The following is a 15,349-nucleotide window of genomic DNA, read 5'->3' as shown; positions in this document are numbered from 1 at the left end:
CCCCCAACCTGTACTGGTGCATGGTGTAAGCATGAGGAGTGGGTTTTGTTCCAAGCATGGTGGTGAGAGATCAGAGCTGGAGCAGACAGCCTGATGAATGGTCTCTGGCTCCTCTGCAGAGCCCCATTAATTCTGGGGCTGGTTTCCGTTCCGGCTGCATTGGCTCAAGTGAAACCCATACATACTTAACAGCAGTTAAACTACTCTGGCATGAAATAGCATGGAAGAGGGGAAGCCGTGGCCAGCTGAGCTCACTGATAGTTCTGGTGGGTCTGGTGTGGTTGGGTTCAGCACTAACACAACTCTCACAGAACTATGCCACACGCATGACACTTCCATTGGCATTAGCTGTCTGTCCATCTGTCCAGCGTCTGGCCTGGCAGATGAAAGCCACGGTTACTGTCTTCATCTGAGAGGAAGTCGGAAGCAAAGACAAAGTCACCAGTCAAAGGTCCCAGAAAGAATCAGAAGGAGAAAGACCAGAGGTCCAGAACACCCCCATCTGCTCTCTGTTCACTCGTGCTGAACACAAAAACAGTAACTGGAAATATTTTTTTCAGAATAGTAGTTGCCTTCTGAGGACAGACTATAGTAATGACATTAAAGCTATGCAGAAACTTATGCAACAACCTAATTTCCCACTTTAATGAGTAGCTTTAAAATTAAATTTATAGGTACATATTTAAAAACTACTTTCCAGAGATTGTTTCCTTGTCTCTGTATTTTGCAAAGGTAAGAAGCTTATTGGTTGCAGATCAACTTTACGTCATTAAAAAAATAAAACAACAAAACACAATCCAGCCATTTTTGGTCTTCAATAAAATGCCAGTTGCTTTAAAGCTCATTAATTTCTCCTTGCTCTCTGCTCCTGTTCACTATAGGTGGGACTGCGGAAAAGCCGTGCAAACCAGAAGGAAGAGGGGACCTGTTTTATAGGGAATAAGAGACCGTTGACACAGAACAACCCCCAGACCAAGTGCCTTCATAGTGTCCTGAAGGAAGTGGAACTCATCCGGACCTTCAGGGATGGGCAAATTGAAGAGGCAACTAGGTTCAATCAAGAGTTGGAAAGAGAGCTGAAGAGCTCCCAGGAAGCTCTGCTCAGCCTGGAAGACTGCAACCGTAACCTGAAGAGGGAGCAAGCAGAAATGAGGAAGAAGGTTGAAGAGGCAAGACTTGCTGTCCTTAACAGTCTTGGCAAAGTGAAGGAGCTAGAAGTGAAAGCCAGCGAGGTGCCACATCTCCAAATACGCATTCAGCAGCTAGAATCAGAACTGCAGCACTGCAGGTAAGTTTGAGTCTGTCAAAAAATGCCTATAAAGTTGCAATATCCATACACAAGTTAGCTTGAAAATCACTGGTTGTAGCTTATGAAATGTCTCCAAATACATTTTCAACAATATAGCCAGAGGGAAATGAGAAGCTACTTAGCAATTTGTGTGGTAGGGATCCATAAGAGGACAGGGCATACTCCATGGAAGGTAGGCCAAAATAAGGATGCTCATCTAAGTGGAGCTGAAGTTACTCCTCAAACACGCAGCAATACGACACTACGACATAGTAATGCTTCAGGAAAGCCTCAAAAGAAATTGCTGACAGTCCTTCAGAATCCATTTCCAACACACTCATTGTTTCACCATGACCAGGCAATATCAGTTCAGCATTTCCTGCTGGTCAGGTGGCACATACAGAGCCAGCTCTAGTCAGATGGCTGACACTCCGTTTCCTATGGAAGCTCTTCAGCCTGGCGTACAAATCTGAGAAAACCACACGAGTCCAACTTCTGGCCAGTAGTTTTTTAACTCTGCTGTGACTTTATTGCTTCTTCGCTGACAGAATATGTAATGCTCCAAAAAAGAAAAGTTACAGTCCTTTCCTAAACCCCCACAATAATAACATAGCAGGAGTCTCAAAAAAAAAATATGTCATCCAACTGAAACCCACTTTTGTAATAGTGTGAATTATTATATTTCCAAAAGTCTAGAAGTTGGTCACAAATTTAATGGTTCACTGCTCTTTTTGTTTTTCATCTCAGGCAAAACTTGGACTCATTGATGGTTATTAGGTGCTAGGCATTTCTGGCTGAGTTTCAAACTGGCCTATGGAGTAAAATCTTGTTTGTATTTTTACTGACCCAAAGTAAAGCTAGTATTTATATATTTTGCCTGACTGTACTAAAGGTAGTATTTTAATACATTGTCTATTCTGAACTCCTTGTCTCTTCCTAAACTTATACTTCCTCTGTTGGCTTATAAGAAGAATTCATAGTGAGTTATTTGTAGCATCGTAGCTATTGTTTATGAAGTGAGGAAATTCTAAAAACAATCATTTTCTCCAGTGTCTTTGTTGTGTATGTTAATACCTCTGTGGCTGCAGAAGATAAAAGCATTTGATTAATCATCTATAGGATTTTAAAACCACTGCGAGGGTACATACTGTCCAAGATGACTGTCATTCATCTGGATTCGTGAGACAACTCCTAGTGCTACTCGTCTAGTCACTCAAGTTCCCCCTGCCATGAACACCAGAGACTTTGGATGTGTTCTTTTCCTGCAGAATAGCTTTTCCAAAGTATGAAGAAGGATAAGAAAAAGCCTTTAGAAAGGTAGAGATGAACTAGTTAAAGACAATAGGAGATGTCGGCTGGGCCTAGTGGAGCAGGAACTTCTGTGGGTTACATCAGTACAAATAGCATGAGTTCAGAAATGTAAATGATGTGGTCTTTGTAAGATAATCTTCGCTTGTAATATTTATTTTTAAATTGCATGCTAATTTAAAGGGAGTGTAAAGCTCAGGAATGGTGGTAACATTTGGAAACACCCCTTTTTTAGCCCAACAGCACATTTAGCACGGATCTTTTGAGTCCTTATCCTGTCAGCCTTAAAGTGCTTCCACCTCCCTGCCCACCTGATACAGCTCTCAGCCTACACTTTAACAGCAGAGCTGCCTAACGATGATTGGGACTTGCATTCCACAGTTCTGCATTATCTGGCACACCAGAATGCCACAGTGTGGCAGGGAGGTGCCCAGGCCGGCAGGAAATAGTCAAGTCAAGCAGCACAGAGCTCCATGTTACTGTGATGAAAGAGCTTAACTCTAGGATGGCTCTCCTCCCACTCCACTTGCTTACGCTTGTGCTGCAGATGGCAGGAGCTGCCTCTGCTCATAGAGGATCATCTTCTCTGGTGGTGCAGAGGCCCCAGACCCATGGGCATCGTTTGGGCGATGTGCTAGGAGTGCTTGCTTGAGCTGACCAAAGCATAGAGATGGAGGGAGAGCTGCTGTACCCCACGGATTTCTCAGACTGTCAGTTGGCAAGTGTGTTCATTGTTAATATTTCAGTCAGTATGTATTTAAGTTAGTTACTCCAGTGAGCAGTTTTCTCCACTTCTGGACACCACAAAAAGCCTGTGAGTGTGTAAGCAGGATGTAGGTTTGGTGAGAACTCATGCTGCAAGGTAGCAGTGGAGAGAGGTGGGTGAGGGTTTGAGAGCACTGCAGAAAGCATTGAAGATTGCAGATGTGTCTCCTGAGAAGTCACCTGCACTGGCTTGGCAGGCCACTATCTACTGCAGCAAAAGTCTCACGCCTTCCAAAGACGGTCATATTCAAGAACAAGACCACTCTATGAGCTTTACATGCTGCTCCTATTTATACTTAAATACTTATAAAGAAGATTATTTCTTCTTTTACGTTCAGATTTTCAAAGCTCTTTGAGGATCTAAATCCCACTTTTATACCATCACCAGTTTGTTATCATTTAGATCTGCAATCACAACAGTGACCTTAAATGATAATCCCTAACTCAGGAAACAACATAGTCTGCATCTACTCAGGAAAGCATTTAAATACCTGCAAGTGATTAAAGGTTTTCCTACACTGAGGCACCTGATTGCAATTGTCTTCTCTGCCCACAGATTCATATGCCTCCAGATTTAATGCAAAAAGTTGCTGTCAACACCTTTTGTAACTGTTTGCTAACTGGAGTTTGTGTCACTTAAACATGAACTTTTTCTGAGTATGCAGTTCCTGAATCAGGATTTTAAATGTCCCTGTGATGTTACTAGGTTCCTAAGCCAAACTAGTTGACCAAATGGTTCAGAGATACTTCTTGTTGTAAGGTGCACATCTTGCTTTTCCTGCACTGTTAGAAATTTGTACGGTCTTAATTTTTGTTTCTTAATCCCTGTCAATTTAATGAGGCAGCTCAGATACCTTAAAAGCAAATTTTGTGAAATTCCTTACTGAAAACCACAAGTTAAATTCATTTCAGAGAAAAAAGTTGTCAGAAGAAATTGTTCATTTATCGTCGGTGTTCTGTTAAAATTGCATAATTACTGTATCAGTATACAGGAGAGTTTAGGAAGTTATGCAAGTTCTATTTTTTATGCGGTGCTACCCAGAGAGTGATTTTGTACTGGTGCCCTGGATTTTATTTTGCAAGGTTGTCCTGGTTCCGTGTAAAAAGGGGTGCAGGGCAGGACCCACACGGAACAGAACTATGTACTCGCCTCTCCCCCACCCCCTCGAGAGAGAGAGAGAGACACTTTAAAAAAAAAATGAAGTATATTGTTCAACAAGGAACAGAAAACGAAAAAGGGAGGTAAGGAAAATAATATATATAAAGACCAGGGGAATAATACAAAAGATAAAATATACAAAACCCTCAGAAATGGTTCCAGGGTCCCACGGAGTGAAAGGAGAACTTTCCTCTCCGAGCTCCAAGGCAGGAGTGAAACAAGAAACCACTCCCTGCCTCTTATCAGAGTGTGTGTGGGAAGGGGAGGGAATACAATGGTTTCACCCCCACCCGGGGTCCTCCCAGTTGCTGGAAGGTCACGCCCCCATTCCAAGCCTCAAACCACAACACAGGTGTAGGGCTTTTTATTTGTTGTTACTGAAGCTCAGCTTTCCCATTTTTGGCCTAATGTTCCAGTTTCTGAGGATGATATTGGTACTAACTTCCACATGGAAATTACTTCCACTGGGATTCCCTCCCGGCTTGGTGTCACTTGTGCATCTGTAGTTTCTGTTTTAAAAGCTGGAAGCCTAAATGAGCATACTCACCAGGTCCCAGGACAGATTCTGGGGACCTCCACTCAATGCACTCTCCTCATCCGAGAGCAAATCGTTAACAGCTATTCCCTAAACTCCTGTTTCAGAAAGTCTCGCTCAAGGTGACACCATCTATGTATTCTAATATAGGCCTATGATTTATAAGTATTTTTTGTAAGAATGCCATATATAAAAAATATTACTGCAACAAAAATGTCACATCTACTGCTTCTTTTTATCCATTCAGCCAGAAAAGGAAATTAGATTGCTTTGACATGCATTGTTCTTGCCAAATATAAGTTGGCTGTTTTCTGTACTGCATTGTAGGTGGCTTAGAAATTGTTTACTTTGTAAAGTTTACAGATTATTTTTCTCTTTAACAGCATTGGAGGGAATGACAGAATTTAACAACCATGTTAAATTTGATCCCAGTGTAACAAATAAAATGAAAGGTCATTTAGAATTGAAATAGATTTCATAATGGACATGTTCAGAGATTTTACATTGCCAGCAGCACAGTAATTACATAGGTCAGTGGAAGGGGTCATAAAATACCAAAAATGCTTCCTATATGCATTGTGTGTCTCCCAAATTACTTAATTATCCATCAGCGTTTATATGTGTGAATGAGTAGGGATCCTTTGTACATGGAATGCAGAGAGGTTAGTTTCATCACTTCATACTCTCTTACAAATATGAAGCTGGAGGCCTCTAGCATAATTTCCTCAGTTTATTTCTTTCATAAAGTCATCAATGTTAAGTTTTCTATAAAGTTATGGTTTAGGTTATGCTCATGGGAAGTAGTTAAATTTTTCTTTTAGGAGTCAGGGTCCTGATTTTTCAGTAATTTCTCAGGTTATCTTTACTCTGTAAAATATAACAAGATGGACCAAACAGATCCAAATCAGTAAGCCAACAATGGGAGAGGAATATGGAAATATTCCTAACTGATACCAAATCATCTCTGTTAATTGAAGAAAAAAAAGCCCTAGGAGGGAGACACTAACCCACAAAGGAAAGTGTATGTAGGAGGTTATTTCCAGTCTGAGTGATAATGCAAGTTTTATATTTAGGCATTCTAGAACTGTTCTTCTATTTAAAAAAAAATAGACATTAAATAAAGGAAGTCTGGACAACTTGCTGCTTGACTGCTGTCATCAATACCAACTCCTTGCTCGCTGTAAGGTAAAGTGCCTCTTGGTGTTTTATTTCCGACGGCACAACGTTTGAGTGGAGGCAGTAGGAGTATTATCCACGTGCTGGACTGTAAAAAAGCCTGGGTGGAACTGCAGCTGATCAGTACAGCCTGGGACCACAGCAGCAGCAGGCAGGGAGCAGTGACTGGTGGCAGTCAGTAGGATCCATGGCAGTCAAGGAGCTGAGATCACGGGGAGGAACACAAAATGTTATTTGGCAGAGCCTCATCTGTACAAGCACTCAAGCAGATCGTTCTAGGTGAACTGACATCAACGCATTTTATTTTCTAATTCTGCTTGTACCTGATGTTTTCTTCTACTTAAGACTGTGAGAAGCTATATATTCCATAGAAGTCTGCTAATAAAACCCACAAAACTGTTTTTCCAGCATTTAACTGTAGCAGGTGAATTATATTCCCATCCTACAAAGCTTAGACTCGTTGTGTGTCTCAAGTCATAGAAGGATCATAAGCCAAGCAAGTGAATCAGATTACTGCTTGTTTGAAACAATTGGAAGGAACAGTCTGATTTCACAAAAAGGGATAATGGAAGGCATTGTTATATATGGTAGAGAGAATTGAGCAATTTAAATACATTAACTTGACACTGAAGAAAATGTATGGCATCTTTGTCTATGGACAGGCGAGTTTTATTTCAAATGCAAGAAGAGTTTTTCATTCTTTTAAAACGCTTTTAGCTTTTACTTCAAATCCATTCAAATTAAGTGCATTTATCCACAAGGAAGCTTGTACTTGTGGGCTAATTCTGATGCGGGAAGTGTGGCCAGTTCTCTGGCCATTTTCAGTGCCGGGCTCCTGGTTACGCAGTGTTTATTCTTGGGAGACTTTCCCTGGTTTCTCACTAAATCCCCTTTTTCTTCAGGCTTGCCTGATTTGCTGTTGGGGGTAAAGCACTGGGAGCACAATGGCCGTGCCACACACAGGGACCTGCTCCTTCCCCAGGGTGGACATGCTGCTGTAGGTGTCCCATAGCAGCCCCCACTGCACCCACCTTCCTGGGGACAGAGAGGTGGAAGCGTGCTGCAGAACCTGCAACTGTCAGCAGAAACCAAAAGAGATCATTTGGTCATCTCATCCTCAGTACCTGACCCGTGCCTTTTAGAACTGTCTCTTCCTGGCCTTCTGTTTGTGATTTGGATCATGCTAACCCCTCCTGTCCTGGTTATTTTTTTTCCCCCAGAAAAGCTGCAGTCAGTGTTTCTGCAGCTACAGTCCCTTGAATTGGTGCCTAGAAGTTCAGCCGGCAGCTTGGTGGACCCCACAAGTGAGAGCCGTGCACCTCTCTCCTGCAGACTGCATCACACCCCTCTGGTTTTATAATCTCTGCCCGAGAAAATGGACACCTTTTACTGCCCAAACTTTCTAGGTGATGCAACACGTCTTAGGATAGCAAAAATCAAAGGTTAATTTAATACACCAAGATAACTTCAAAGTCAAGAAAATAACTACTTTCCCACACCTTTCAAATCATTTCATGAGACTGGACTCCCTGTCAGGGGCTACCCCACTTTGAAAGCAGGCCTCCCAGAACAGAGTCACTTCCTCACTGTCATTGCAAGAACCAAATTCAAACAGAAATGATCCTAGCTCATAAATAGTCCTCAGTTGCAACCCTCTGGATTACTTTGGTGAGCTGAACAGCACCTTTCTGTATCAAATATTAGCAGTATGTCGCTTGCTGCCTTAAGAGCTTCCCAGGTATCTTCTGCCTGGTGGGCCCAACTTGCTGGTGACAGGACATCGCTGCCCTGTACTGCTGTGGTGCTCAGTTTATAGACCTTAGAACTGCATTAACCTTGATAGCATCCCTCTGACAGATCCTGACTCTGCAGGCAGGTAGGTGCAAGCACACCCAGGTCAATGCATTGGGGTTATTCTGGGGATGGAGTCACCAGGTTAACAAGGCTGGGATCCTTGCAACTCTTGACCAAAATGCCAATAACATCAGTACGGGAGAGCTACGTAAAAAGAACAACGGTTCATTACCAAGGAGAATGCATCTGTAAGCCCAGAGTTTGTAGCCTCCTGTCACAAAGTGGCACAGCTCATCACAAACCCCGCCGGGGACCTCGCAGGGCCATCGAGTGCTGCTGACACAACTACACACTTGACCTCTCATTTGTCTCTGAGGCAAACCTGATTGGTTTGTAGGCACTTGTGAAAAGAGCACCTGTGGGAGAGGGGAAAGGGGCCTTGCAGGGCACTCCTGTTCTCCCCACCTCACTCAGAGGTCTCTGTATGACCAGCTCCCACCTGCTAATCTGATCAGAGTCACTGAAGTCATTAGCAGCATTCCTTTGCTAACAGGAGTAATGAGAACAGAAAGGGGCAATAAATCTTCCACTGAGTGGAAGTTGGCCAAACCTCCCTAAAAAGCGCTTTGAAGAACCAGCAGTATTTTTAAAATGGACTTTTTCCTTAGGTCAGTTTTGCAAGAGGAAGTAGCAAGATAGTAACCTTAAAGTGTAACCTGTAGCTTAAATTTGGGGAGATAATCTACATTTATCTCCCTGGATATAAAAGATATTAACAAAAATCTGCAGTAAAAACACCAGGGGTGAGATCTTGAGAGGACCAGAGTATTGACAAGTGCTTCAGGCAGGCACTTAAACACACACAGAGTGTCAAGTACTCAGCGGCTCCACTGAGCCCCTCCAGAGATAAAACAAATCAACCAACCATATCTCAGGTGGGTTTAGCACATGTCATTTTTCTGCCAGTTCAGCTAAGTCACTTTGAAAATCAAACATTGCTGATCATCTACACTTGGGCAGAATTCTGCATTTTTTTAAGCTTTTTACTCTGCTGGAGGAATAAAAAGGGAAGAAAAACTTGTTTTTTCTTGCTAAAACTTGAAAATTACTTCATGAAAATGAGAGGAGGAGTTCTACTAAAGCAGTAAGAAGGGATTATTTACTCCTTGCACCTCATTTCACTTTCTTTCAGGATACAAAGTAGACAAGGTAGTTTGCAAGATAAAGGCTGACAACCAAAGTTTTCAAACAGACAAAACTAAATTGTTCTACTAAAATACTCTGCTCTCAGAATATGGAAGGATTAATAGTCTGCAGGGGAGGAGGCCTTGAATACATCCCAAACCCAACAATGATACGGCAAGATGAGTGAAGTCACCCTAGTATAGTTCAAGGGAAATTTAACTGTTTTAGCTGTTATTTGCAGAAATCATTCTTTATCTATGAAAAAAAGGAGATTTTATACATTCTTACAGCTTTTCTTGATGCCCATCTGAAATTCTGACAAGTTCTGGTAAAAATGAATATGTGAAAATGAATGAATATGAATATGTGTCCTTAAAGGATCACAGAATTGCAGCTCAACTTCAAAGACTGAAAACGTAAAGCATGGAATGAAGCGTGATGAAGCATGGAATGAAGCATGAGTCTATGAGTCTATGATTCTAAAACCTTGATCATGATTGGAGATATCTGTATGGGAGGATGGTGACTGTATTCTCTTCGCTAATCCCATCTCACATAGGAAGGTACTGCATGGAAAAATAGTGGTTGGACAATGTTGAATGTAAACTTGGAGCATGATGTGTGTTTAGATATTTCCTTCTATATAACAAGTGACTTCAAACTTCACAGCATCTTGCTTAAACCCACTGGAAAAATAAGGCACAGAGGCTGTTACTGACTGTGTGTTGCAGTCCCTCCTTGTTTCTGGAAAAAAAATGTTCTCTGAAGGTTGATGGAGGTTCAAGTGCTAATTGTCATCACATAACACATTATCCAGGGCAAGAAAAGAGGTGCCAAGTGTGAGGACTCAGATTATAGTGGAAAGACCCCCAACCTTTCAATAAATCTACTGAATAAAATCGGGGCCCCGTGCTTTGTTTTGTAAAGTCTCTTTTCACAGCAGTGTTTCAGGGAAGGTTCATGATGTAACACTAATCATAACTCTGAAAAATCTGGTATTCACAGCACATCTGCTCTGCTTTTATGCTCTGTACCTCACCCAGCCCATGGCATTGGCATTAGTTCCCACCACATAAAAGTCTCTGAACTGCACATGGCGAGGTCAACCCTGTTCAAAGCAGGACATTGTCAGGTCTGAGCTGAGCTCTGAGTATGTCATAGTTATGCTCCTGGAGCTGGTAGGTCTACACAGCGCTCCACTTAGCAGAAAATTTCACAAGCCAGAAATCTGAGCAAGCAAAGCAAAGACAAAGCCTAGGAAGATTGCAGAAAAGTGGGTTATGCCACCTGGTTGTGTGCCAGCAAACAGCCGCAGGTGCACTGGGGGCGCAGCTCTGTCTCGTGGTGGGTGGGTCACCGTCGCTGCATCAGCACAGCCCGCTGGGCACCCAGTTCCCGGTGCCGCCGTGCTGCGCAGCCCCAGCCCAGCTCCCTGAGCTCCTGCCAGGGGCTTTACCCTGCACCACGGGCAGCGGGCGCAGAGGGCCAGGCAGGCCACCAGCATCCTGGCCTGGCTCAAAACCAGTGTGGCCAGCAGGAGTAGGGAAGGGATCGTGCCCCGGGACTTGGCCCTGGGGAGGCCACAGCTTGAGTGCTGGGTTCAGTTTTGGATAGCCATAGGACAAGAAAGACCTTGAGGGGTTTGAGTGGGTCCAGAGAAGGGCAATGAAGCTGGTGAAGGCTCTGGATAACATGGTTTGTGAGGAGCAGCTGAGGGACATGGGGGTGTTTAGTCTGGAGAGGAGGAGGCTAAGGAGAGACCTGCTTTCTCTCTGCAACTCCCTGAAAGGAGGTTGGGGTGAGGTGGGGGTTGGTCTCTTCTCCCAGGTAACCAGCGATAGGACAAGAGGAAATGGGCTGAAGTTGTGCCAGGGGAGGTTTTGATTGGATATGAGAATTTCTTTCCTGAAAGAGTGGTGAGATATTGGCCCAGGCTGACCAGGGAGGTGCTGGGGAGAGTCCCCAGCCCTGGAGGGGTTCAAAAGACATGTGAACATGGTACTTCAGGACATGGTGTTGTGGTCATGGAAGTGTTTGGTTGACAGATGGACTTGATGATCTTAGAGGTCTTTTCCAACCTTAATGATTCTCTAGGCACACCCTTGAAAGCACAGATCTCAGAGAGAGTCACTCCTGCAGAACATGGAGGCATTGAGGGACTGTTTGTAGTGGGTTAATTCAGTGGCCTGACAGATCTGGTGTGGAGGAGGTGAACAGATGACCACTCACTTACAGCAACTGCTCTGATTTAAGTTAGACCCAGGCAAGGTACTCAGGCTGAAGAGTTCATCCTCCAAAGACACAGTTTGGGAACAGCTTAAACTAGTTGCATATTGAGGTTACATCAGATGAGACTTCACAGACAAAAATGAAAAGCAGAAAGGTTTTCCTCTTTTGTTTGGATGTTTTCTTGCTGGAGTGTTTCGGTTTTTCCTATCTACATGACATTAAATCAGTGTAGCTAAATCTGCTTTGCTATCCATGGTTTAGGGTTTTTGGTTCATCGTGATTTATAGTTTCTGAATGATGCTTCAAATGCATTTGAAAATAGGGAACTTTAAAGAATAAATAAATTTAGAGCTTTTAAGGTAATGTTTTGCCAATGACCAGGCCCAACAAAAATGATAACACCAGCAGGGAGATGAACCAATATGCAGACTGTATTGTAGACAGAAATGTCACTATATGAATGACCACCGGGGGTACAAACAGGTCAACAAGCTCGTACATGATCAACCTCACCCCCAACGATCCCACAAACGACACGACTCGGCCCACAACAGGGGGTACAAACAGTGAACCGTGGGTTCCCATAGTTGGCATGGGGAACAGCCAGACCAGCCAGTTAAACACATAAGAAAAGGGTGCCCACATGGCGACTCTCACCCGATCAGCCCGCGTTTGCAAAGGCCTAAACAGACCAGGGCCCAGCTCCAGGGAGAGTCAGGAGGTCTGCCCTGAACCAGGAAGCTCTGTGGAGTGCACTCCACAGACAGACACTCCTGACTCCCTGCAAGTGGTCCCAGCTTTTACCCCCAAGCAGACACCTGACCTTTGTCAACCCCTGGGGCTCATTTCCCTTATGGCTCTCCCTGCAGGGCCGGCCGCACCCTGGGGGGAAGCTCTAAGGCAAAGTCACCACCTCTGTATGAAGGGCTGTGGGAATCACCCATATGTCAACCTTAATTCAGGGGCTCGGGGTTCAAACTCCAGCATTTCAGGTAAGCACCATGCAGTATATAAATGATCCAAGTTCTAAATTCACATTTAATAATCACGATTAAAGATCTAAACTCCTGAGAGTTTTGAGGTGTTTAGACCTGTACTTTATATAAAACAGAGAAACTGTCAGTCCCTAAGGCTTGGCACTTGTTGTGAGGTACTAATAGTCATTGATACTTAAATTGCAGTTTTCTAGCATTATCAGCTAAGGCTCTGCTCCTGCAAACAGTATCAAACAAGTCTTTTCTTCTAGTTTGGATACAGGGTCCTTATAATCCAAATTACCTCTTTATTAAATTATAAAAAAAAAAGTGGGTTTTTAGAATGGAAGATTATTGATGCTGGAAAGGTAGCAATTATTTCCTCCTCTTCCAAGCCAAGCGAAGCCACTTTTCTGTGGCAGGCTCCCATGGGCTGGCTGAATTAACGGAGCTCTGTTTCATGCACGAGCCTGACGCACGGTACAGAAGTCACCAAGAAGTAATTGATGCTTTGCTGCCTCATGTACTCAAGCTGAAACTTTAATTCTATTCATCTGCATTTACCTGTCATTGTAATCTGTCATTATATACAGGAAGCAAACTGCAAATAAGCCCTAAACAAAGCAATGACTCCACAGGCAGAGCCCACAAAAGCCACCCCGAGCCTCCAGTTTGTCCAGTGGGTCCCTGGAAGGTGGAGCTGGATGGGCCAGTTCTTCCCTTCACAGGGCTCTCAAAGTGACCAGGAGGGAAGGAAAGAGCAGTTTTGCTCATTACCGTGAAAAAGGAGCTGTCAAAGCGTCACCCCTTTTCATCCTTCCTCCCTTGCCAGCCTTTTATTTTGACTCGGGGAATGGAAGCTTAAATCAGAGTCGGAATGACTGCTGAGACTGCAGAGCCCGCTGCAGACAAAGCGAGAGGCTGCGCAGAGGGGCCGAGAGGGGCCCAGGCGTGGGCAGCGGCAGCAGGGCAGGGGATGCAGCTGGGACAGCCCGGCTGGGGAGACAGACCCCGCTCCTCCCGCGGCTGCCAGCAGCCTGCGAAGGCGAGCTGCAGCGCACGGGTGCTGGGCTCTGGGCAAAGGGAGCAGGAGAACCCGTGGAACAGAGACCTGAGCCGTCACCCCTCTGGCTTCAGGAAGGGCCAGCTGCGGGTTCCAGAGGAGGCCTGGCTCCTTGCAGTTCCGTGCTGGGGGAGGAGGGTCTGACGGCTCACAGCAGGCGAGAGGAAGGTGAACTGGGAGAGCAGGTGAAACAGAAAGAAAATGCCACGCTGTATTAATTTTAAAAACAGGTTTATGAATTATCTGTCAATTCAACAGGTGGAGGCCTGAGTTCACTTTCTGGTGTGGAGTATTTTTGGTGAAGTTAAGCAAACCAATGCTTCTGAGTGATCGTTTTGTGTTTGAACCAAGCTTAAAATCATAGAATCATTAAGGTTGGGAAAGATCTCGCACATCAGCAAGTCCAACCATCACCCAACAAAGAAAGCAACTTTTCAAAGACAGAAGTCCTCCCAGGACCTTGGGAACATACACTTCTTTGCCATGCTCACAAAAAGGCTAGTTTTTTTCCCATCACTTCATAAATGAAACTGTAAAACCATGTTCTGGCCCACAATATAAAACACAAAGTGCCAGGTCAGAGGTGAGTGCTATAAAAGAGGTGTAAAATAGTTTATGTGGCTTAGATTGTGTATCCTGAAGTTTAAAGTGCTTTTTTTTCCCCCTTGATTAAATAAATTCATACTGCAATGCATTGTTAATTAGTGGATGATATGCACGATGGATTTTATATTCTTAAAAGATTAATTTATGTTAAAAAAAGGTACTATCATACATTAAAAAATGTGACATATCAAGATGTTTCTACCTCATTAAAAACACTGCAGAATATAGTTCAGAGGTGAGCCTGAATTCATCTCTGGAATTAAAAGCAGTAAAGTTCCACCTCAGTCATTTGATTCATGTCTCAACCAAAAGTGCCTTTGAATCATGAAGTTTAGATTCAGGTCAGAATATCCACTGTCTGAGAGGGACCTGGATGTGTAGCTTCTGTTTTATCCTAATTCTAACCTCAGTGGGTAATATGCCTTGGTTAGGACTTTAAAGCATGCTTTGTTTGGTCTGTGTTTCAGCTGGAGCAATATGCTTCATATCACGTGATATGGAAAGCTACAATGATGTGATTATAGGTTTTTTTTGGAGAAAATAATAATGAAAATAAAAATTAAAAATTATTCAATTGGACAAGATGTTAACACCAATAAGGATCAACTGTGAAGGATTGCAGAATGATCTCAGGGTGCCTGGGTGACTGAATGGTGGGAAGTGATACCTACCACCTTTGCACTTTGGGGGAAAAAACCCACAACCCCAAACAACAGTTCCAGCTGCAGTGGAACAGACACAGTGACGGACTCTGAGCTTACTACAACTGCTCAGGAATTACATTTTTCAAATTTATAACTCTAAGAATGTTTCTGTTCATTTGCAGTGAGGAAAGCAAATATAATATTAACATGTATTAGGAAAGGAATGGAGAATGATGCAAAGAAAAGAATGATGCACATTTACAGAACACCAGATCAGAAAAATGAAATTATGATCCTTCCACCTCAACCAGAATAAAACTGGGAAAGTCAAAGAAAAGCATGGAAAAAAAGGGCATGGAAACTATTTTAGCCACTTGCAGATGTGGAAAAGAGATAGCTGAGGAAAGATGCGAAAAAGGTCTATAAATTTTTCATCGAGACCAGGCTGCATAGGGAGGAATTGTTCAGTCTCTTCCAATGCAGGGATTCTGAGTCAACACATGAAAGGAGGGGGCAGGTTCAAAGCAGCCAGAAAAAGTGGTTCTTACCCAGCAGGTCAAGCAAGCTGTGGAACACCTGACTGCAAGATCCTTAGCCTGATGAAAGCTTACATCCAGTAAGAA

General features: G+C 43.5%; 1 protein-coding gene across 1 annotated transcript in view; it reads left to right on the top strand.

Annotated features, from left to right (window-relative positions):
- Window positions 1-878: 878 nt before the first annotated feature.
- Window positions 879-15,349, top strand: part of EFCC1 (EF-hand and coiled-coil domain containing 1) — a gene marked incomplete at its 5' end in the record, with an annotated part of 52,496 nt that continues 38,025 nt past the window's right edge. Inside the window, 1 exon segment of the mRNA XM_008935332.1 lies at window positions 879-1,288. Coding sequence (XP_008933580.1) covers window positions 879-1,288 — 410 coding nt within the window.

Source organism: Merops nubicus, unplaced genomic scaffold (assembly GCF_000691845.1).
Source record: "Merops nubicus isolate BGI_N331 unplaced genomic scaffold, ASM69184v1 scaffold14602, whole genome shotgun sequence".
Lineage (NCBI taxonomy): Eukaryota > Metazoa > Chordata > Aves > Coraciiformes > Meropidae > Merops > Merops nubicus.
The sequence above is the reverse complement of the archived record's forward strand: the minus strand, read 5'-3'. Positions and strand labels throughout refer to the sequence as shown.